The 25,749-nt window shown below is 40.9% G+C and overlaps 1 protein-coding gene across 1 annotated transcript in view; it reads right to left on the reverse strand.

Moving 5' to 3' along the window:
• Positions 1-25,749, reverse strand: part of mtcl2 (microtubule crosslinking factor 2) — an 80,525-nt gene that overhangs the window by 44,090 nt on the left and 10,686 nt on the right. The window contains exon 4 of the mRNA XM_029507186.1: positions 15,896-16,045. Within this exon, the coding sequence (XP_029363046.1) occupies positions 15,896-16,045 (150 nt within the window). The remainder of the gene's footprint in view (positions 1-15,895; positions 16,046-25,749) is intronic.

Genomic DNA, 25,749 nt, shown 5'->3' on the forward strand with positions numbered 1-25,749 from the left:
ATCTTTGGACTGACATTTACTAACCACTCCAGCTTCCTGCTTTCATGTGGAAAAAGCTCACGCCTCACGCCGATTTCTTCTCTTTATTTTTTTTCAATTTGCTGGTGCATCATATATTGATGGCAGATGTGTAAGTATGATATTTCAATGAAGACAAATAAAAAGCCGACCCTGTGTGAAGCATTCTGATAGAGTGAGCTGTAACCACACATGCTGGTAGCTTCATCGACACAAACCGAAGAGATGATGACTCTGTCTCCCAAAATGTTCTTGTACAGTAAAATACACTAAAAGGACATCCCTTGGCATCACGTTTGGTCCCCCCCTGCTCAGTCTGCCGGGTCAGGTCAGACAAAAATCTGTCATTTCTTTGGTCCTTTCCTCCTCCTGTCTTTTGACCTCTTGCTCTTTTCCTCCTCTCCCCTCCACAGTTGTTAACACAAGGACCTTTGAAGACACAATCAGTCCCTCGACCATCACTAGCACCACCACTAGGGCCATCAGTTAATAATCCATCTTTTCTTTATCTCTTCCAGCCAGTCGGTCAGTATGTGATTACATTAGAGCTTCTCTTCCACACCCAGTCAAGCTCCAGATACCCACAGCTGCATTACCCAGCCAGGGAGTCTGAGACAGGATAAGACTAACTGCCGTGCCACAAGTCAGTTATCACAACCTCTGACAGCAACACCACAGAGCTAGGGCGCAACGCTTGTCTTCTGATGTCTTGAATATTAACAAAAAGGAAGAATAAAACAATGACAATCCAGTTGTCTGATATATCGAACCACAGATATTAGCTACTGGCAGAAAGTAATACAGGCTCAAAGGTTATATGTCTCCAGCCTGACTCAAGGTCAATGTAATGGCCTCTTCCAGACATTTCAACCATATCACATGACCCTCTACGGTGGTGCGAGCCCCGTTGTCATGAAAATGGATCTCCGTCCACCTTTGAACAAAGGTAGAGCTATATGATAAGGTCAGAGCATTGTAGTAGCATGAACAGTTGATTTACGTCAAAAAAGATCTCACAGGTTAAAAATGCCATGTATGACAGTGTTGAGGTCTACTAAGGCCCTACTATCATAACACGCTCAACAGACTATATTGTCATATACACTTTTGTTTAGGCATTAAAACTTTATGTGTCCCATTTATTAGGCAGTAAGTGCATGTATGAAGCTTTGATCCCTCTATTTTTCTTTCTCAAAGGAGGTTCAGTTTTGAGAAATTACACAGATTATGAGATCATAGTTTATCATCTGAACCCTAAGAAGAAGTTTTACTTGGTGAAGGAGATCTTTTCACTGAATTAGAGTTTGAGAAGGTCCTGAGAAGGTGGCTTCCTGCACACACACACACACACACACACACAAACAGAACCAGACTTGAACTCATCTCTCAAACCAAACCTGACAAATATTTTGGAATGTCTCTCCTTGTACGCTGACAAAAATGTTTGCATCCAAGCGGATGTCACCGCTTCCTCCTGCCACTGCCGCTCAGCTTCTTTTACATAACCTGGCCATCCAAGTGGTCAGAGAGAGAGGGAGGGCACAGAGATCATGCTCGTTTGTCCCTGTCTGTCCATCCCACTTATATGTATAAAAACAGGCACGCACTGTTTGTAGGGGCTGTTCTCACTCAGTTGATGTGAAGACTGTGCTCATGAGCTTGACACCCAATCATTAAGTCCAGATTTCTTTTTTTTTTTTTTTAAATCAGTTTTTGAGGTGAACTAGACTTCCCTACACTGGTTATGGCTTTATGGGTGGGGCAGTGTGTGTAATCAAGTCAAGGTTAGTATTTCCAAACACACATTTCTAAGACGTTGCTGCTTCAAGTGACTGTGCCACTAACTGATGTGTGAATGATGTGAAATGTCTCCATTTGGGCTAAAGTGGAAGCTCCTTTCCTGCTTCAGTCTGTGAAAGTTTTGAAGCAAGCATGAGAGTGCCTCTCAATCCATATAATTTAAAAAAGAAGAAACATTTAGTGACTTTTAACTGAAACTAGACTTAAGAGGAAAAACTCAACGGTGCTGAGGGAATGTAAATATATTCCAGCGAAGGAATGAGATAAGGATGGTAAAAGAAGGAGATGTGGCAAAAAGGAGTGAAAAGAAGAGATGAACGGGGAGTGAAAGAGAGAAAGAGGAGAGACAGAGTGGAAGGACATACCAAACCTCCTGTCAAAACACAACAGAGTGCTGATCCGTCCTAATGAGCCCGGCACCATGAATGCATGGGCCTGTGAATTACGTAACACCCCCTTATAACTATGACACTGCCACAATGAAATACTATGAACGGGCATGTTAGGAGACCATCATCGTGTAACTCAACAGGCCCGAGGCACCAGCTCAAGAGTTTCCTTTGCAGGTCATAGCTGGGGAACCGTGAAGGAAGAAAACCATTAGGTAATAACAATACTCTGGTACCATTCATTAGTGGCCTACACAGCTCTCATCATTTAACTGGTAATGTAGCATGATAAACAGGATATTGGATTAAAAACTATTTAAAAGTTTCATTACTGTCAAATATTTCGGCAATGAATAGCAGCTATGAGAGACTGTGGTAAAATATCGAGCCTCTGGCTGTGTAGTACGAGGAATTCATAAGAAAATGCGATGAAAGGCTCCAGAAGAAGCCAGTGAGGAAACCTCAATAATCACAAATTCAAAAATGAACAGACAAACACCTGCAAAAATGTGTAAGCTTGCTTGCGGGCGCACTACTTAAAAGCCAAGTCACAACACTAAAGTTGTGTATCTTTGTAACTTATTTAGTCTAATTAACTCATTTTGTACATGAGAAAATAAACATCTGGGGAAAATAGCTGCATTTCTACATTAAGTCGCTCTCTTTCTCCACCAGGCTTACAGCTGCTGCGGGACATCACATGAGCAGCGTAACCATGGCAACACCCATGACACCGGTAATGTAACCATAGAAACCACGGCACAGCCAGACTAGCATCAGCAGGAGGTGCCAACTACTCATTTTCCACGTCTCCACTTCCACATCACAACAAGAGCCGGCAGCGCGGTGATGATGTCACGCAGCCTCACCCTGGATGCTGGGCGAGGGCGACCGGAGAGGTGGAGGCAGGAGGAGCAGCGGACAGAAAGGGGGAGGACAGCACGACGGGTGAGGAAAAAGAGAGGGAAGTGAGAGGCATTTAAAGGAAAGCAGGAGCTCACACACACTTACACTTGGTTCCGACATGAGTGTTTAATAAATGATTGTTGCCACAGCCCATGTTAATCTCTCTGCTGTGGTTTCTTGCAGTCAAGTGCTCTGACTGCAGAGCGGCGTCGATACGGCGCAGAGCTCACCATCATCATCCATCAGCAGCAAACCTCCACATCCATCATCCACTGTTAGCAGGTTAACAATCGTCCGCTGTCTGGGTCCGTCCACTCGGCTCATGGGGGAACTGACAACCAGAGCTATAAAACGCATCGTTTTTTCCAGCTAGAATTTGTCTAGTTCTCCTGTGATGACCACTGAACCGAAGGCACAACCTATCTCACAATCTTCAAACAGTCACCGTGTTAAACTCAGCAGATATTAGCCCACATTAGCTTATTACAGATGTATTTATAGCTGCTGGTTAATAATTTATCTTTGGAACTCACAATTATTCATATTTGTAAATGCTTTGAAAATCCATTATAGATCATCTTCTGTCACAACGATTCGCCCCACTCTGCATCTATTTGTTTCTTTTAAGCTATCAAGTATCAGTAGTCTTCATCAACACAATATTAACTGGACTTCTCAGCTTGTGTGCAACTGAATATAAACAGCGAATAATTTGAATCTCATCCAACATTATTGGAGATGAGACTTTTCTCAATATAGTTAATTTGCCTGATTACAACAGTACAGAAAAATGTTGTTGAAATAGATCGGCAATGTTTTAAAAGCTATAAGAGACAGGCTGATTAGTTCCCCCTGTTTCAGATTTCACCATCACAGACTGTCATTATTGTTTAATTTTCCAGTAAATAAAACATAATCAACCACAGTCTGAACTCTGTTGCTGGATATTTGAGTCTTTGAAGAATATTTGGCCTCAAGCTGTGATCATCTCACTGCACTATCAAAAGACAGATTTAGTCTCTCCAGTCATGTTTAGCACAAACAGCCTTTTTTCTTCGTTTGAAGATGAAACATGAGAAGCTTCCCAAATGACTTTTCCAGGTTTTTAAATCTCTACACTGACTCTAAGCCGAGAGGTAACACTAAGATTGTGTGTGCTGCTCACGTACACAGTTTAACACCTTACACCTGTAATGTAGTTAGAACTGCCAGTCCTGAGAGGGAAAACCAATGAATGAATTCAGTCCACTTCATCTATCATCCACATAGCATAAAATTCTCTGCATCATGAATCATTGCCCTTTGTCTCGTCTAATTCCAGAGACCAGCTTGATTGTATTAATTTAACTCGCCAATGAAAGGAAATTTTAGCTCATATAAGTCTGATACTTTCGACCTGTTCAAGATTGACTATAACGCCTTTGATTTAATTAATCATATATACATGAGAGATGTGACATTATGAAATAATGTAACAAAAATGTACTCTTCTACAAAAAGCAGCCGAACTTAAAAGTGAACAGATTTGATAAAGCTGCTGACTGATGATTCTCTGGGTTTTGCTGCTGCAGCCGAATCCCAAATGTGTACACATCAGACAGTGTGGCCATTTCACGTAGCAAAGTGTGAAGCCATTAAAGTCAAAAGCACTCTGTCCTTTTAAAAAATTTAAATGCCTTTATCGATTTGGCTGTGGGGGAACCACTGCCTTCAGCCGCCTGACTTTATCTGCTCCACACTGAGGGACCAGCAGCGAAGCCACAGAAGGGCTGACGCTGAGCAGATTAATAATTATCCAGGGAGTTTCATTCGCTGAAAATAATCATAAACATCATAGTGATATGGCATCAACGGCCACTACTGCACCAAAAACAAATATAGTGATCCAGCTACTTCTGCTTTAGAAGTATTTGTGTGATATTTTCTATATGCTGCGATGCTGCGACGGTGTCCAGTCGCAGTAAATGCAGCTCACGTATAAACTGCTATAATATTACATTTCATGTGCAACAAGGAGTTCAGGTTCAAATTGAGCCTCTTTTTCACAGAAATCCCTTTCAAATAGTAGAGTCACGTCTGGAGAGAGATTGCTTTGTGATAGATACAGCTTATAAATGTCTAGACATTTTTCCAACCGCAAAATAGACTGAAATAAAGTAGCAGCTATTGAATGGTTTTCCAAGACATAATTCATATCTTGACATTCTAGCGATTATCACTGGTGGTGGGGAAAACACAGATGATGAATCTTTTTGATTTGTGCCATTATCAGCAATAAACCAGATTATAAACCACATACTATAAACATGGAAGACATGTTTCTGATTTTTCCCAGTTTATAAAAAGCCCCAGAATGGGCCCTGCCATATTGTGGTGATGACGTCATTTGGAGCTGAGGATCAGGACGGCATTGGCTCTGTCCATACATCTCCAATTGTAATGTCACAACATCATTTTATGGAATTAAATTAACATTCAAAACAGCATTTTGTAAAGACTTTAAGGATAGTATGATTAAAACATATGGCAGAATTGAGTGCTCCAGCCTTGTTCTCTGCATAGGGTTTATGCATTACAACTTCTGATAATTCCATCAGGTGTATAATTCATCTCTTTGTGGTCTTGCAAATCATTCACAGTCTCATATTGCCATTGCGTTTATCAGGAGAGGGAAAATAATAATAGCGGTATATGATTATGTTGTAGTGAAGGAGACAGGGTGTAACGTGTGTTTTGGACCTGAGGAGGTACTGTAGAGCTGAGTTCTGGTGCCCTCCAGCCCGATTCAACCTCCGGCTGCTGCTCTCACACACACACAAACAGACCAAGAGCCAACATGGAGCTGTACAGTGACGGCTCTCAGACAGCAGAATTGTGTACGGAGATGGCATCATAGTCTGATGAGCAGATTATTATTGTTCATGTATAATTCACAGGCTGAGAGCTAATCAGCCTCACTGTCAAACACAACACATAGTAAGTGTGCTATTGCACACACACATACATTCAAATTAAAGAACAAAAAACCACAATCTCAAGGGGAATGAAGTGGGATCTATGCGGTGGAAATTAAAGATCATCACACTTTCTACACACATACAACAGGGTGCATACCCTATACTCCCCTGTGTGTGGGTGTGTGTCTTCCACAGGTGAGATAATGGGGCCCCCAGTCAGCTTTTAATGGCTGTAAAGCTTCTAAATGTGTGAGAGAGCACCCATCAGCCATCTGCTCCTTTTTTATCCCTGTTTGTGTACAGCATCGTCTCCCTTCTGCAGCCACAAAGGTGTCCTTCCGCCTGCTGCTTTCTTCACCTTCATCATCCTCCTCATTGTAATCATCAGCCACTCACCCACCCTTTTCTGCTGTCCTTTGTGAATCTACATATGTCTCAAGCTTGCTATTCATCCCCTGAAGTATCTCCTCATCTCCAAATGCTCCAAATGTACCATTACAGGCCCTTTGCAACTAGATAAATGCACATATAACTTTCTCTGATTGCATTTCCACATTGTCACCACTAAAGACAGCACGTAGGAGTCAGTAAAGGACGGACAAGCTTTCACAATCCACCTTCTGCAGAGGAAATATATAAACAATTATAGCTGACATTTTGCAGCATTTGAGTGACAGTAGTTTGTGCTCATCTCCTCAAGTGAGTGCTTAGTAAAACCCAGACTGAAGCTGAGAGACTGAACCCACAGATAACCTGAGCTGGCATCTTAATGACATCTCAATGAAAAGCTCAATATGTAAGCAAATTTCTACACTACATTGGCTTTGCCAAACCTTTTCAAAATAAGTGGAGCCAAATGTAAAATGAGGGTCAATAAATGAGCATTGACCTATAGCTCCAACCAAGGTGACATTTGAGGAAAGTGAAGAGTAATTTTCTAGGGCTGCATTAGGTCTCACATTAAGTGTCCAACAGTCAAAGGTGAGAAAATTTTAATGGCACTAAGCCATTCCTTGTTTTTTTTTTTTTTGTTTTTTTTATTTCTGCTGTTATTACTGAGTAGGATAATAAATAATAAATACTTTCAACACATCTCTTTCCATCATTGGTCTGTTGATTCTTTTGACAACCATTTAAGTCATTTTTCAAGGAAAAATGTCTCCACCTTCTTTTTATTTTTCTCTTCGTGCTATCTCATTGCAATTTTAAGAATTTAGACTGTCAGATGGCTGTCTGGTCAAAATAATATATGATGTAAGGGCACCATCTCAACAATGTGTCTAAATTAATCCAGTTGAAACATCAGGCACAATGAGTGGAGTAAAGACAAAGTGCTGTTTGCACTCTAGTTCCTGCAGTAAAGTTTCTTTCATTGAATAGTGTCTAAACAGTCGTCCATCCTTCTCCCAGTCCTACTATTTATCCAGCCCCCCCTTGTTCTTGTCCTACCCACTTTTGTTTTTACGGTGTTATTGTTCCCCAGTCACCTCCCAGGGTCTCCATCAGCGACTCCAACACCTCTCTGCTCTTATGTACCACAGTGCATCCCAGACAGGCTCATGTTGCTGCTATTGAGGCATGAAATTAGCTCTGCAACCCCTCAGGGTCCCTAAAATATATGTTTGACTGTTGTAAATTTTAACATAAATATGGACAGCAATCTGCTTCAAGTTCAAGTGAACTGGGGGTGGAGGCAGGAACAATGCTTATTGCATGTGTATGAAAGCATCATCCCATCAGCGAGCTCTGCTCTCTAAACTCTTCAGGGATTCTTGAAAAAAGAATAGATCTCATGGCGGGGGCTGCACACTCAGGTACGTGACGTCCTTATGTCCTTATTAACACTGCAAAAAAGTTGGTGAGTGGAGATCAGACTGCTGGATGGGAATACAAAGTGCGTGACTTATTCTAGCATTTAATGTTACTTTGTTTTAACTGCAATGAACTTTTAGTCACTTAAATCATTTAATCTTTACCACAGAAGTAGCTGAGGATTTTCAGTTGAATAACCTTACAATGCAATTACTTTAGTAACCATACACTGTTTGCGTGCTACTCATCTCCATTGCTACCTAAAGGGTCCCTACAAACTGTGCCATAACACCTGTCATCACCTTTCATATTGGGTATGACAGAAAAACTACTTGAGTCCACTGCTTTCTCTCCATTTATTACAGTGGTTTATCAATCTACCACCTTATGATCCGATAGTATATAGTGATAATATATTCTTCACTTTTCCCTTACACTGCAGTGTGTGTGTGTGTGTGTGTGTGTGTGTGTGTGTGTGTGTGTGTGTGTGTGTGTGTGCATGTGCGTGCGTGTGCATATATATACGGCCCAGAATTCCCCAAAGGACCTGTTCTCCGTATATTAATGTGGATGTGTGCTATAATATTTCAGGTAATTAACAATGTGTGTGCGTGTGCGCGTGTGTGTGTGTGTGTCTGTGTGCGTGTGTGTGTGCGTGTGTGTGTGTGTGTGTGTGTGTCTGTGTGTGTGTGTGTGTGTGTGTGTGTAATCTGTTTGTCCCACTGGTATCAGTGAAAGTCCTGTCAAGAAATGCTGTAAAATTTTTTGTCTCACACTTTCTCGTGTTCTCTCCTGACAAATTTTTTCCATCTCTTCCTCTCTCCTGTCATTCCTGTTTTTTTTGTTCTTTTTTCTACTGTGTTCTGTCATTCTTTCCATCCTCATGCACTTTTCCTTTCGGTGCGACCCTATTTTCTTTTTCTTTTATGCATTACTTTGTCATACTGTTCTTGATCTGGTTCTTTAAACTAATGTTTTCTTTCTTTCTTATCCCTCTCCATTCTTATTATCCTATCTCTTCTTCACATTCCTCTTCTGAATTTGTTGTTTCCCTATGCATCTCTTCCCTTCTCAGCCTCTCTCCACACTCTACAGTAGCTTGTCTTGTATCTCAATATTTGTTGCTCTATCATTTCTGCCTCATCACTCTTTTGACTTTACAGCATGCACCATTCATTCTTTCATCTTCTACCGCTTTTCCGGGTGGAGGGGCTTAAAACATCCAGTCATCTGATAATTGTTGCTCAGATGAAAACACATTGACCACATGAAGGAAGTATTTTCCTTCCTTTCTACCAGTATTCACTGATCCTTCTTCCTCTCAGGACCCAATACATAAATAACTTTTTTCCATGTGAGTGTCTTCCTGAACACACTCATCACTTTGCCCCTGGGGAGCTGTGTGTTCTTCTAAGACCATCTTCACTCTAATCAATCACTCTGACCCAGATAAAGCTTAGTTTAAACTTGGGCTGCTTTGATGCTCTGACCCATTTAACACCATCTCCCTGTCCCCGCAGACAGCTCACAGCTTTCTTTGTGCCCTGTCGGCCTGAGACGGACCACGAGGGACAGACATATAAAAAGCAACTGGCCAATGAATGATTGATACAGTTGCTTGACTGCATGACAGCGCTGTGATAAACCAGGTAGGATGAGGTAAAGGTGTGTGTTTATCCACGTAGAGCTTTTTGCAGAGCAGCAGCAGTCGGCAGTATTCAGGACGTTCCTGAGACATATTGTAACAGTCCCACAATAACTGACCAGCTCCAAAATGCCATATTTTAGATCTTATCATATGCAGCACTGAGCAGCACTCAGACTAATTTCTTCATTCAAAAGGACTCTTGTTCCTGTATGGTTCAGTCCTCCTAAACTGTGACTTCACGTTTGAATCTGATGAAAGTTGTGTAGCTCAACTTATCATGATATTCATGAAGTGGCATGATTAACAAAGACTTTGAGCAAGACTATGAGTTTGTAAATAAAGAAAGTGAGAAGTAATTGAGGCCTCAAACATGCAGCCCATGATTTTAAAACCAAATTATCACACTAACAGTCCTTCCACTATCCCCGAGCCTACAGCAACAACCCCCCCACTCTAAAACACAAAAACTGCTTGTGCATCATATGAAGTCGGACTACAATCTTGGCACACATGCAGCAGAATTAGACGTAGAAGGTCAATGAAGGAATGAACACATTGTAGGTTGACGCCCTGTCTTTACTTTTATCACCCTAACACACACACTACAATCTCCAGCCAACTACCCTCGCCACGAATCCCTAAACTTGGTCCAAACAATAGGCAGCACTTCCTGACAGTCAGAAATAACAGGGAACAGTTTCCTTCAGCTGTAACTGGAGAATAAGGGAGAGAGAGCGTGTTCCCAATTCCCTAGACACACAGCAGGTTCCTCTACAGCGAGCTATAAATTCACTGATTATTGATCACACGCAGGCTTCACTCTCGTCTATCGAGAGACAAGAAAAATAAAAACGTGTGCTATACACTGCAAAACATCGAACGTGGAAAGTAAATTTAGAATATGCAGCAAACAGGGAGTGATTTCAGACATTTGAACTGAATGCTTGACACGGCACCCACTTATTAAAGCTGCTCACCTTGCACATACATCCCAAAAGCTTACGCTTGCTGCTGGAAACTTATGAAAACCTCGTGCCACATTTCTCAGCTTGGTGACAGCACAACTTTCAGCTGCCTTGTGAGTTTTTAAATGGCTCATTTAGCACAAGTTGGAAAAGAATTTTCCTTAAAATATAGTAAAAGATAAGTGTCCCAAGTATATTCAAAATGACCCAATCTGAAAGTACATGATCAACAATGGTGAAAGGCTACGTTACATACATCACCATCTTTGCTGTTTTTTGAGACATCAACACAGTTCATGATACACTTTATACAGCAGTATCGCTGTTGTCAGTTTTACCTTCATTATCATTTATCATTATTATTTAAACATGCATGCATGCACGCGCAAACACACAAAAATGCACTGTCTGTCATGTATGTTTTAAGTCAGACTCTTTTGTTGGTTATTGTCAGCTTATTTCATCCATAGAATAAAAAAAAAAAAAAAACCATACAACATAACATTTTGCCGCATGCAGATTATACATTTTATAAAAACACTGGCACTGAACATTCACAGGTTTTGGAGTCTTGTCCAATGTTAATGCTATTTTCAGGCATGAGGCCACGCTAACCAGCTCTCTTTGGATGTGCATGTGTTCTTCACAAGCAGATGCATTGGGAAGGTTGTTTGAAAGAGAAAAAGAAAGAGGAAGAGAACATAAAAGTGTCTTTTATGCATGTATATGTTCCAAAGTTGACAGACTGACCTTCTCATCCTGAATGGACTAATTCTAAATAACCTAGTTTGGACACACACAGAGAAAGAGAGAACAAAGACACCTTCTGAACAACCTTCAAGGGAAATATGGGATTTGAACACATGCAGAGAGGAGAACATGGAGGCAAGATATATACCTGTGAGAGAGAAAAATGAAGAGGCTACAAAAAAAAGAGAGAGAGAAAAGATGCATCAGTGAATGGCATTCTGCATTTTTCCCCTCAGCCTGCCGTCAGTGAGGATTTTTTTTTTTTTTTCCAATTAAGGCTGTTATCTCTGCGTCTGCCGGCCCTCCTACCAAGGCCCACATGGTACAGTCCCCCTCTTCGCTATCATCCTTTTCCCTCTTTTCCTCCCTCTCTCAGTCTTACACTCTTTACTCCTCCTCTTTCCTTTCATTCGTGTCCCCCTTTGTTCTCCTTGCTTAATTTCTTTGTTTTCCTCCTGTGTCTTTATCGCTTTCTCTTTCTCAGTTGCATTGTTCTAGTTCAACCAGCCAACCATCTTTAGAATCCCTCCGTTTCAACTCACTCCATCGGTCTACCTCACCTTCTTTTAACCTCTCAAGCTCTCTTTTACTCCTTTGTGCATGGTCACCTTGAGGCAGTGTGGCCACTGCTGGAATAAACGCTTCTCTGGTCAACTTCTACTGCTCTGTGAACATAGAACCACCAGGAGCAGCACACTGGCAACATACAATGAGTTGTCTTGCTTGCACCAGTGTAAACACCTTACAGTGACAGCTTAATGCTTTTTCTTCAGCAAGATGAAAACATTGATTTAAGGGAAAGTGAGGAGAGTTAATGTACAGATGTACACGTTGCATGTGTAAAACATATGCAATATTATTGATCAGCAATTATATAAAATAATGAATGAATGTCTACTGACAAAAATAACAAAAATAATAAAAATTATTATTATTTGAATGATAGTTTGTATTGTTTCATTTGATAGCAGAGCCATATAGATTTTCTTTCAACCATATAATCCCATAGGAGAATCTCCTGAAATAACATACCCAGGCCGGCAGATGTACTGCATCTTTGTTGTCACGGTTACAATCACTACATGCCGACTGTATGGAGAGCTGCTACCCATGGCGGCTACAATAAAGGCGTTAGCTTCATCACTGAAACTACATGGTCAGGTTGGGGAAAAGATTGTGATTGTGACAAACACAGATTCACATTGAAGTTTACTCCTTTGAGAAGAAAAGATGTGAAAAGGCAGAGGGGAGAAAATGAGGCAGATGTTCCTGTTTTCATTTCGAACAGGCTGATGAAATTCACCCATTATCTGCCCCACCATCATTTCTCCCTGTAGCTGTTCAATCAATCCTTTCTTCCAGGCGAGTCTCCTCACTTTCAGAAGACAGAACACCTGGAAAGACCCATCTAATCCATTCTCCCTCTATCACACAAACCTCCAGACTATGAATCCTAACCTACGTCCTTCTATGACTCTGGCCCACTCCTATCTTCATCACATCTGACCTTGCCTCATTCAAAGGTCACACAGCTGGAAGGGATCAATGGTTTTGTGGAGGGGAGTGTGGAAGGAAGAATGAGCAATGAGACGAGGAGGGTGAGGCAAAAACGGAGAGGGATGAGTGAGAGAGGGAGTGAAGGCTTTGTCATGGAGGGGGGAGAGGGCGAGTCGGGAGGGGGAGGACAGAAGGAGGAGGAGATGGACAGAGGAGAGATATTGAAGGAAAGGAGGGACACGGTATAACAAAAAAATCCCCCAATCAGCATTCCTCTGCGTCTCTATGGGAGCAGCAGGAGGGAGGGATAAAGAGTGGAACGTGATAATAAATAGAAAGAAAGCAATGGAGCAGGCGAGGGAGGGATTGAGACCAAGTGAAATGGTCTCAGCCTCTCAGCCAGGGAGGTGAGAAAAAAGGAAAAGGGGGAGAGAAAATTAAGACGGCAATAGGTGGCATCTCCTTTTTCCTCCTCTGCGTTAATTGTGTTGATTATTTCCTTACTCAGGGTGGTAAACAAGAGAATGTGTGTTGTTCTCAGTGTGCGCTAAACATAACAAAACCTTCAGACAATGTTTAAATATAACAGATAGTTACCAGTATTAGCATACAGGTAGCTGACAATGCACAGGTTTACAACAACAACAACAACAACAACAGACAGACCAACCTCCAGAGTTAACCATACTTTGTGCACCATAATGCTTCTTTTAGTCAATCACAAAAAGTTAGCTCTGTAATTAGCTCTGTAGAGGCAGGATTCGTTTCCTTTGTTTGTGTTGCGGTTTCTGTATTTGTATTAAGTACGAACACTTGTTTGGTTTGCAGAGACTGAGCCTTCTCTTCCCTGTCAAATATTGAATGCAATCAGCAGCAAAGAGAAGGTCTGGCCAGTACTCGTCTGCTTTTTCAAGAACATCAATATTAGTACAGACAGGATGCTGCAGCCACCGCAACAACACAATCAATAATTCAAAAACCTCCTTTACGCTTTTGACTCACCAACGCTTTCATTGTCTATGTGCTTAAATGCTTTTGTTTCCAGTCTGCTTTATAAATAACTATATATTGTTTGTAGCTGAATCTCTCTCTCTCTCTCCGCAGGCCTGCTCATCTAATCTCACTTTCTGTCTTTTCTGTTCCTCACCCTGAGTTGAATCCTCCTGCTTATAGAATCAAAGGCGAGATACACATGAGTGAGACATCCTTGTGTGCATGAGCGCACACACACACACACGCGCGCACACACACACAAACATACACACACCGTTCCCAGAATCATATCAGCTATGTGGAGAATCCCCCTCTCTGCAGGGTTGGCATAACTCAACACAACAGACCCAACACACAGCTTATGAAACCATGTTACACAGGCAGACGCCAAACAGAGAAGCTCTCAGCATGGCAGTCATCTGGTCAGTGAACAGGCTGAATACATCTCACACTGTTCACATAAGGTATGAGCATTGGCACAACAAATCTCTGAGTAAAATTCAACACTTTATTTCAAACAAGCAGGCTACAGTTTATATGGACTAGTCACTGAGAGTTAACAAAGTGTTAAAAAGTTAAAATTAGAGTCCCGTTAATTTTGTGGTGAGAGAATTTTAGGTAATTGGTAGTTGGTGTAATTCAAACCTTTGGGATTAAAACTCCCTCAGAGCATTAATCACTAAGCTTTCTGCTGCATCAGCTAATGAAAGCTGAACACAGAAAACTGATATTCAGCTGCTTAAATCTCCACTGCGAGAAGAATGCATTTTGAAGTTGCCTCTGAGCCTCTGCCCTCTGACTGGCTGCTTCTTCAGCGAGGTATTCAGGGCAGTGACAGTCGGGAAAAGCACTTCCGCACCCAGCAATTCCAATGTTATGCAAAGCATATAATACAGTCAACCGGATGATAGCAGAAGTAGAATTTAACTATCTAAAATGTAAAAAAAAATTGAGGTTAATGAATGAATCATGTTTTGTTTTTGCTTTTTTTGTTTGGGATCGACAAAACACGGCTAAAGGGAGTTGGTGACTGTTGGCAGCGGTCCAGAGGCTATGTTGAAAAAATTGAAAAGCAAAAATCACCAAGACAGGCAGACAGGTACAAGAGCTACATCACTACAGCGCCAATCTGTCACACCCTCCATTTCAGACCCACTGATGAGCAAGAGAGGCAACAAAGTCGTTTGCTCTCACCTCTCAGTTCATCCCTCAGCTCGGAGAAAAGATCTGCCTATGTGCTGCTGTAAAGTCAGCAGTGTGACACATCGAGGGTCCCAGTTGTCCACTTCAACCACAAACTGGCAGCTGTATTAAGGGAACACACGGTTCGGCCAGACAGGAGCAGACAAACCCACATTCCCTGCCAGCTACCCAGCCATCCATCGAAGCCTGACCCACATCAGGGGCCTGGTCCTTGGCCAAGGCCGTGACCATCAGACCATCAGACCATCAGACATTATGGAAAAGAGACAGACAGGGCTTCTTTTTTCTTTTTGCTTTCCACTCTTGAGCACACAGTGAAAAGGTCTGACTTGGTTTGTTGAGAGTGAAGGGTGAAACATCAATTCGGTTTTCTTTATTTAATTTTCTCCAAGATCTACAACACCAGCTCTACTTTGTTTTTTTCCACTTCAACTGGTCCTGACATCAAATTTTATTTTCCTTCTCATTGCTGTGTTTTGCCAACTTCACTACAATGTAACAAAAAAAAAACTCCCCGGAGTGGCAGCAGACTGGCAGAAACAAACAAAGTCAAGCTTAGACAAAAACAGAGATGGGCTCTCCTGAGGTTTCCAGGCAAAGTCAGCACAGTAAATGCTGTTTTCCTCAAAGACAACGAGCTAAATAATGATCTGCCTTACTGTCAGTGCTCACTTTGGTTAAGCCTTACACATCAACTTGTAGTCGTGATCTGCTTTTACAAAAAGGTTTGCTGGATAACGCATCAGTGGATGACGTCTTTGGGTAAGACAACAAAAAGAAAAGTAGCACAATATAGTTTTTCTCATGTTATGCTCGCACACAGAAGACTCACAAACCTACAAACTGCACTAACTGAAGGGCTTTAATAGTTTTCTTCTGTTATGAAGAAATTCGTCATCAGTCTTAAACCAAAAAAAAAAAAAAAAACTTAAAGGAAAACATTGACTTTGATCCTACCTTGTCGATCTCCTGCTGCAGGACCTGTTTGGCCACCTCCAGGTCCTGCAGTCGGACCCTAAGCTCCTCGTTCTCCTTCTCCAGGCGCATCCTCTTCTTCTCCACACTGTCCAGTTGGCTGTGGAGACGGATGGAAACATCCTTTGCCACCTGAGTGGATAAAAACAGATGGGTGAAGCGATAAGACTTTCCTAAACTGAAAAACACTGATTAATTCAGTTTAGTAAATTTCATATCCAACTTTTTTAGTTCATTAAGAATCAGGGTTTCTCTAAATCTTAAATTAAATACATTAATAATAATGTAGAATGGTGAGAAATGAGCGGTGAGTGTCTTTTGTCATCAAACACAAATAACAGACATGTATAGTTGATAAAAGCCTTAGAGTATCTTCAACTGTGTGAGCAGGCACAGAAACAAACAAAGGGAATATATTGAGAATGTTTTATATCTGACATAATGTATGTTTGGCCCATTTTTGGCCCAAAATTATTATACAAGAGTTGCTATGAGTAATTTGCCAGCATAGACAACAACAGCCTTAAAACTGTCATGAGATACTACTCAGGAGATTACTTTTTATATTGCTAAGCTCTGTTCAGCTATAAATTAAATCCTGGCTCTGTTTTATGTCATTGTGGGGCATCAGAAAATTTCCAGGAAGGCTGACAGAATGAAGAGGACCAGTTCAAAGCTAAATCTGGGGAGTGTGTCTTCTGTCAGTAGGACCTTTCTTCATATACACCTCCGACAGCACAGGAGACGATTCTTTTCTATCTAATGAAGCTAAAAACATAATTATAAAAGATCTGGCTGATCTTTTATACATAATGTGATCTTATAAACGACTGATTATTTACCCCCCGAGGACATTCATTCATTAAAAGTTTTTAACGCCAAAGAGTCAAACTAAAGTCAACCAACTAACAACAAGAAAAAAAAAAAGAAAATCTGATCTAATATATTGTTACCAGATGGGATTACAACTCGTGGTGAGAGATTTACACAAAAAGAACACTTTTAAAAAAATAATAATAATCAAGTTTCACTTCCCAAATGGTTGAAATGTTACAGAAACAGTTAATGTGGGAGTAGATTCTGGTTTTAGGACTTAAAGGCAAAACTATCATCAAAGATAGAGTCAAACCTATTTTACACTGTATTGGGGAAACTAAGAGTGAACAGTGAACGGCAATATTAATGTTGTTGCAACGTCTGTTGCTTGCTGTAGTGAACATTTTGGAATATAATGGGGCAATAAAAATTCCAGTAAACCTCACATTTACTTACACAAAATAATGTTTGTTTGGTTTTTTTTGTAGTAAACATGCCAGGCAGCTGCAAAACATTTCCAACCCTAACCCTAATCCAAAGTCTGCTTTGTAAGACAATTTTAGGTCTGCACTGATTATTTGCAATTCAGTGGTATTCAAATGTCCAATCAACAAAAATGTAATTACATAAAACTCTAAATAAATAAATAAATAAATAAATAAATAAATAAAACCTCTCACATCGGAGGCTGGAACAATTTTTTTTGACATTTCTACCTGAAAAATTACTCAAATGATAAGAATCAAAATAGGGGCAAATTATGCTTCAACTAATCCACTAAGACTGAATTTTAGCTCCTCAAACAATACAAATACCTTAAAAATCCATATGATTATGATTGATCCATATGATTTGATTGCCCAAGTTTAGAAATAACACCATTAGCATGCCACAACAGGATCTAGTCAGAAAACCTCCGTGTCAGTCAGCGGTAATCAAAAAACAAAACTGCCAATAAAAGGGGGTCATTTGCTCTTATATGTATCCATTTGAACTTTTAACTTACTGCCTTGACTCAATTGAAAGTAAATATGAGGGTTCTTAATTTCGAAAAGCTTGTATTTTATTACGTATGATGCAATAAAAGTTTAATCATTCCAAATGGATAAAAGCAGTTCTTGAGAGAAAGGCTCGTGCTGAATCAGTCACTCAACAGCTCATAACTGTACTTAGACCCCATTAACCTCTACTGATTTAATGCGCTGGGATGAGAGGGTTCTTTCACATCTGGTGATGTAAGAGCTTTATGTTGATTGATTTTACTTTCCTATTAGCAATTAATGATTGTAGGATCATTAATATACTAACCACAAGCATTTTACAAAATAGACTACAGATAAACTTTGGATTCTGTACTCAGAAATCTAAAATATTTACCAAATCCACGCACATGATTGTGTAGTCTTTTGGCTGCTGTCATTTGACTGTATGGAAACAAGGTGAAAGGTGGGTGCATTCAAAGCACAGTGTGACTTTTGCTGCATCGCTGATAGGATTTGAACAAACACAACTGAAAGGAGTCCACAACCACAAGGGTATGAAGTTTACTTTGGACTTTGTCGTTTATGGGCCATGTTATTACAATGTTCATTTTATTAAATTGTCTGTTAGAGACATGCCACATGCAGAAGTTCTCAGACAACACTGCAATTGTGGGATGTATAAGAGATGGGCAGGAGGAGGAGCACAGAAGCCTGGTGGACTTCAGGAGGTCCAAGCTCCCCCTGCTGCCAGTCTCAATCGAGGGGGAGGTGGTCACCACATACAAATACCTGGGATTACACCTGAACAATAAACTGGACTGCTCAGCAAACACAGATGCCCTCTACAGGAAGGGGCAGAGCCGACTCTACTTCCTGAGAAGACTGACAACCTTAAATGTCTGCAGCAAGCTCATCGTCATGTTCTATCAGTCTGTCACGGCTGTGTCCTCTTTTCTGCTGCTGTGTGTTGGGCTGGCAGCGTGTCTGCACAGACTGGTTAGGAAAGCTTGCTCTGTGGTCGACACTGACAACGGCTGCAGAGAAAAGGACTTTGAGTAAAATGCTGACCATCGTGGACAATGACCGACACCCACTACACAGCATACCCTCAAAACAGAGGAACATGTTCAGTGGCAGACTTCTGTCACTGATTTGAACAATTTGTCTCACTGTTAAGCTACAAAATGTATCCAAACACAATTTGTAGTTTTGTGTGTGTTTGTCTGTATGCCAGTGCGTGAATGTTTCTGTGTGTGTGTGTGTGTGTGTGTGTGTGTTTGAACCAGTGCCACCTTGCAGCTGAGTGCTACAATGCCCCTCTGTACTGCCCACTCACACTTTATCCAATGGCTCACTGAACTCCACCATGCTCCAATTCATGCTTTAATATGTGTGTGTGTGTGTGTGCGCGTACGTGTGTCTGCCACTTTGGAGTTTTATATATCAGTGGGCCTCTTTTTCTCATTTTCCTCCCGCTCACACTTTAATTATTGTGTTTCTCACATAGTTTACATCTTCTGATTGTAATATCATTTTGCTACTTGCTGTCATTACTGCTATATTTTATTTAGAGCTCACAAAAGTGTGGCCATGTTGTATGCACCATCATGTGCACTGACAAAATGCGCTGTGCGCAGAAAATTCTAAAAGATGTACCAATCAGTGTGGATAAAACTCACTTATTTTATTTATTTATCTATTTGTTTGTTTTCCCAGCTGCCGCTGAAGTGTTTGAATGGCGAGGCGGTTTTTAACCTTCTCGATCTAACCTGCTCTTTGCTAAGAACTATACAAAAACTGATAAATTCTCTTATTTAAAGTTGTGAGAAAACAAAGGGAAAGTTCAGGTTGTTGCACATAAAAAAAAAAAAAAAAAAAAAAACCTTTACAAAGAATTTTTTAAATGGATTTTTTTGAAAAATTAACTGCTTTTGGTAAACAACACTGCAGCTTCCATGCAAAGCGAAAATGGATGGATATGTCACTTGCTAATGAGTTGTTACTGCAAAACAGCCACCTTGATCTATACGTCTGCTCCTGTGAAAGTTGCTCCCCAAGCACATATGCTGCAGGGTTAAGCAATTTTAGGGCTCTCTGCACATGTAGATGCTGCAAAAGACAAATAATCATTCTTATACTAGCTCTACGAGGCACTGAACTTAATGGCTCCATGTGTGAGCATACATAAAATGTGACATCAGGTTTCTGGACTCTGTCAACTGTTCAACTCATAGCCTGGTGTTACAGTGAACAGGACATGAGAATTTGATTTCATCCACGGGATATCTAATTTTTTATTCCCTTTAACTTGTTTCCTCTGTATGTGCATTGAGCAGACTACAGACAGGACACTTCCTTTGTGTATTAAAGCACAGAGCAGCGTCGGATGGCAGCTCCCAGGGATTTATGTGGATTGGTTTGGCCAGAAACAGCAATTGATTAACACTATGAACTTAATTTTGATTGTTGCATCAATACAGTAAAAGAAAAACAGCTTTAATTCATGAGATGTTTTCACCCCCACCACTTTATGGGCTTCCACTGCTCCTCCTCCTTTCTCCCTTACCCCTACCCCCCACCCTCTTCTACCCCTCCTCTTCCCTCAGCTCAATAATGTCCTCCTCCTCAGCCGTCCTTTGTCACCCTCTGACTCGCAGTAAATGCTGCATTGTTCATCTATGTTAAAGGGAAACGTGAGGGAATCTGATGCCATTGAAGTTGTGATGTTCTACCCAGCAACAGAGCTATAGGATGTAATCAGGATGTGGCCGGGATGCTGGCGAGTTGGGTGACAGTGTGTGTGTATGTGTGCTATAAAGACAGTGTGTATGTGTGTGTGACACTGGGAGTATTCAGGAAGGATGGAGAAACTACAGAAAATAAAAAAGAGCAACGGTTTCTTGACTGTGACTTTACTCAGTGCACAACATACACAAACACACATAGATACACACGGGCGCACACATACACGCGCATGCCACAAGGCAAACAGTAATATCATTGAACAGTGGCAGTTAGTCATAAATAGGATCTTTTACACACACACACACACACACACACACACACAGTGTGTTGACTCTATACAACAACCACAGTCTTGTTCATCGTGTTATCCAGCTGAAAAAAGGCACACATAGACTCTCTGATAAGATCGACAGGAGAGTTGTTTGAGAGATGACAGTTATAGAAACACAAAACAACAGCTTTGTGTGTGTGTGTGTGTGTGTGTAAAAGAGAGAGAGAGAGAGAGAGAAAGAAAAGAGAGAGTATGCCAGCCACTTTTTTTGAGCCACACTGTTTGTGAAAGCACTGGATCAATGAAGATCCAAATACAGGTACAAATGCATGTATAATGAGGAAGTTGACATATCGTTTTAAAAAATATTAATATATTGTACAAAGAAGACCTGAAACTAGAAGTTGAGATCATAAACTTATTAGGAAATTGTTTACTGAGGCAATAAGTCGATTCATTTCCCCTTTTCCTCTTTTTACAACCAGTGGAGTCAGCCTGATTAGTGGATCAGTGGATAGATCGAAGGCTTAAGGCTCTTCGGCATTGGCTTCACTTTTCAGCCCCAAAGTCTACATCTCATAAACAGCCTCTCGCAGAGAGAGTTGGCACTGCTTGGCACAAACTCTAGAGGAAGATGTTGTACGGTGTGTTGTTCTTGTCATGGAAGCGTGCAGCTTTTTCTTTGTGTGACAAGCTGAAGCAAACACATCCCGGAACAACATCTCTACTCTCGAGGAAGAGTCAACTGACAGACAAGTTCACCGAAAACCTGACCAGCTAAAAGAAAAGATGATTCTCCAAAATGGCTGAGCACTCCTTCAATAATTTGCACATTCTTGAAGACAGGCCTCTCCTCCAGATGAGCAGCGCAGTACCAGTGCAGGAAAACTTCTATCTAGCTCTGAAGTCATTAAAGAGGCTTTTCTGTCGCCTACTGAAACATTGATGTCATTTGGTGTGTGAGGAAACATGGCTTCTGCTGTGAGGTGAGAGCTACAAACACTGAGCCACTTCAAAAACAAGCCGTCTTTGTTGTTTTAAAATGTAATTTGTGGCTGAAAGCATTTCAGCTGAGCTGGCTTTTACATTGTTTTGTTTTCTTATATAAATTCTGGAAGAGCATCAACATTTTTATTGGTGGTACCAGAGTCTTATTTGCGGATGCTTTTTCACTTAGATTTTTTTCCTTTTTTCCTGAAGTGGTTTAGCCATTTCGTTGTCAAGCAAAATGGAAAGATTACCATTTATGTTCACGCAAAATCTGACAAAAGCACTCCCTCCTGCCATGGTTTTATTTTCCTCAGAGCTCTAAAGTGGTTCAGTCCGCTGTTTCTCAAATCACAAAGGATTCATTCTGGATTACCATGATTTCACTGAAACTGAAAAAAGTCAGAAGTCTTAGGGGCCTCAAACGTGGAGGTGACTATATAGCAGTTATTTTTTTTTAATGGGCTATAAAATGTGCTCACAAAGTGTGCCCTTCTGTAGAGTTATTGACTGGCTGCAGTTTAGCTGAAGCCTACAGTTCATCATAGAGTATTGCAGAATCAGCTGGTTGCTTCAGAGGGAGATAAGAAGCTTCTGTGACTCAACAGAGACTGCTGCTTTCTCATCATCAGGTTTCATCGTGCTTGTCTTCTGTTCCGGCAGATTTACTTTCATTGTTGGCTTTTTTTTTTTATTCTTGTTCTGTAGTTATGTTTGTTTTGTTGCCTTTGTCCCACACAGCTGTGCAGGCGGTTGCTTGGGGGTGTGGCTGACCAACCTTCCTGACGACAGCAGTTAGGCACACCCGATTCCTATCCTGGTCCTGCAATCACCCACGTCTCCACAACCTTGGCTTAGTACCAATTAATGCTAGAGGATCACTTCCAGTACCCTTTCCTACGTACTTCTTTGCTCTCAAACAATTGTGTAATTGTTAGCTTTTTGCAGTTTCGTGCCTTGCTGTTTGGGAGCTCTCCCATCTCTGCGTAGCAAATGTCAGCCTCCCTCCAGGCTCAGTTTTTGTCTGAACTGTTCTACCCTTGTTTGGTGAGACAAATTAATAAATTACTTTCCAAATCTATTGCCAGGTCTTCTGCATAATTTTGGTCTGCCCAGTCTCAGGCCCCAACACAAGAATTCATATGACTGACAGAAACAGAGAAAACACTTAACTACATTTAAACTAATGTAAAACCATACACAGCCTCTGGTTACGGTTAGTCGTTTTAGCTCTGTTATGTTGACATGCAAACCATCAGGTAAAGAGGGATATTAATCTAAAATACTGAAAGACACCGAAAAAGACAAACACAATTTAGTTTCTCAGCAGCACTTCTCATCAGTTACAGTTCATCACTGCTCCTTCAGTGTGAGTGCTCTCGACACTTTATAGCCCTGAACCCAAACACAACAACTGAAACTTAACATAATTTTTGGAACATAAAATGTCCTTGTCACAAATGTAATACGAATGTGCAAAATGAGAGAACATATGTCACTCCTGGAATTTTAGCTCAGAGGTCATCCTGTTATTGATGTTTAATGTTGATGCTGTCGACCTTTAGGACATTAAACATCCTGCCCTCTCAACACCCTTTTAGAGAACGTTACATCACACGTAATCTGGTTCATGTCTATATATAAAACCATTATGTGTGAAAGAGAGAGAGCCACTGGCGTGACAGCTGTTCCAGTACAGGCTGTGATCCATCTATCTTTGGAGGGATGGAGGGAGAGGAGGAGAGAGGTGGAATGAGGGACTGAGTTAAGTGACAGAGTGACAAAATTTCATGAATTCTCACAATCTTTGGCACGTTGTTTGGCATTTGGGAAAGTGTGATCTCACCTCCAATGTCACCACGCATTCACACATACCTTCAAATAATATATTGCAGTATTTCTGTAGTGGTGCGTGCAACTTATGATATCTTCACTATCAATTTATCTCTTCATTGTTTCAATTATTTTTTCAAGTGATAAAATGTCAGAAAATGGTGACATTGTCACAGCTTCATATAACCTTTGTCAACCAGCAGCCCTAAACCAAAATATATTCAATTATAATCAAAATATGTTATGAAAACAAGATCACATCTGAGAATCTAGAACCAGTGGATGTTCAGCCTTTTTGGTAGACTTACAGCTTCAAAGAATCAATGGCTGTCTGGCTGAGTCAAGGTCAAGTTTAAATGTCCCCTATAAGCCAAAATAGTGAGCATGGTACTCCAGTAAGGGTGATGCACAATATATCAAGGGATTAATGTGTGGCTTTAAAACCAAAACAACAGGAAAAGCGTAAGAGTAGGTTTGTTTCTCTCTGCTCTGATATAAATTGCAATTATTAGCATCACTGAATGGCTGGGGCAGTGTTTTGGCATTGTTGTGCTGTTGCCCCACGATAAGGAGGTCAGGTTCGGTTCCCCAGCTCGGGGCCTTTCTGTGTGGAGTTTACATGTGCTCCTCGTGCCTGTGTGGGTTTACACCAGTTTCCTCCCACCGTCCAAAGACATCATGTTGAGGTTAACTGGTGGCTCTAAATTATCCGTCGGACTGAGTGTGAGTGGTTGTTGGTCTCTGTCTGTCTCTGTGTGTTGGCCCTGTGATGGACTGGTGACCTGTCCAGGGTGACCCCGCCCTCACCCAGAGTGAGCTGGGATTGGCTCCAGCACCCCTGTGAACCGGAAATGGATAAGTAGAATATGAATGAATGAATGACTAGTTTTAATCCAACTTCCACTCTGCCGGAGCCAAGATGCTACTATTTTCGAGTTTGGATTTACAACAGAAGCTCTCTCCTGACTTTATTTGGTCTGGTTTATACTCCAATAACTCCAGCCAAGCTTGTGTCTAATACTGTAGAATACTCGTTGCAGTAGTAGTGTATAAATAGTGTTGAAATCTAAAAAAGTTTTGCCTGTCAATGTTTTTCTGTTCGAAACCTTCAAACGATGCACAGGCCGAGTTAGCAGAACAAATAGCCTGCTTATATTTTAGAATATAGGCTTATATCTTTATATGTAGCAAATGTACCATTCACACACACACACACACACACAGACACAGCAGAGGAGAAAGCAATAGAAAGAAAAAAGGATGGTAGAGACAGAGAGGCAGTTTGTGGTAGTTGAACTGTATGGAGTCCTGGAAAATGCTCCTCGCTCTCACATACACACACACACACACATAGATAGTAGGTAACATTTGGAGATGATGTAGGGAAGCAGTCCTGTTTTCTACTGCTTCCCAGTTCTGTGTGGGTGGGTGTGTGTGTGTGTGCGTGTGTGTGTGTGCGTGTGTGCATGCGTGTGTGTGCGTGCGTTATTCCAGGTTGTGCTGGACACTGGCGAGGGTATTGTCTGAATTAGGATCCAGTAGATTGTTTTTTTTTTTTTTTCTTTTATCTGTGAGGGAGCAACAGAAGGAGGATGATTGTGGATTTACTGTATCTGTAATGTTTACATTACCAATAACATAGACTGTACATTAGTGGCATATATAGCATAAATATTACACATAGTAGTGTCAAGCTGTCCTGATTTACATTGTTGCAGTGCTGTGTCCTTATTTGGGTAACCAGCATGAGGACCAGGTCCCATGCTGTTTTCCAGTCTGTGCCACCCATTATGAATCACCCCGTATAGTGATGCCACAATCAAACTATATGGTCATGAACAGTGTAATAACATATTCTCCAAAATGTTTGAGTAGCTTTTAAAAAGATCAGTGCACTCAAATAAAGTAGATTATTTCAGTTGCTTTGGTGTAATGTCCTTAGAGTTTAAATCTGTCCTGTTAGATAATGTAGTGAACAGAGACAATAACTGGATAGTATGACAATTACACATTAAACCCTTAAAAGCAAGAAAATACACATGAAATGACCTATTAATGAATAAAATTTTTCAAAACTTCTAACATAATTCTTTTTGTGTCATACTAGTAATAGGATGTAAAACCAACCATGTATTTTAAGATGAAATTAAGAGGACAGAGTTTATAGTGCCTGACGGCATCACTGACACTATGGTGAAGTT

This window comes from Echeneis naucrates, chromosome 7 (assembly GCF_900963305.1).
Source record: "Echeneis naucrates chromosome 7, fEcheNa1.1, whole genome shotgun sequence".
NCBI classification, from domain to species: domain Eukaryota; kingdom Metazoa; phylum Chordata; class Actinopteri; order Carangiformes; family Echeneidae; genus Echeneis; species Echeneis naucrates.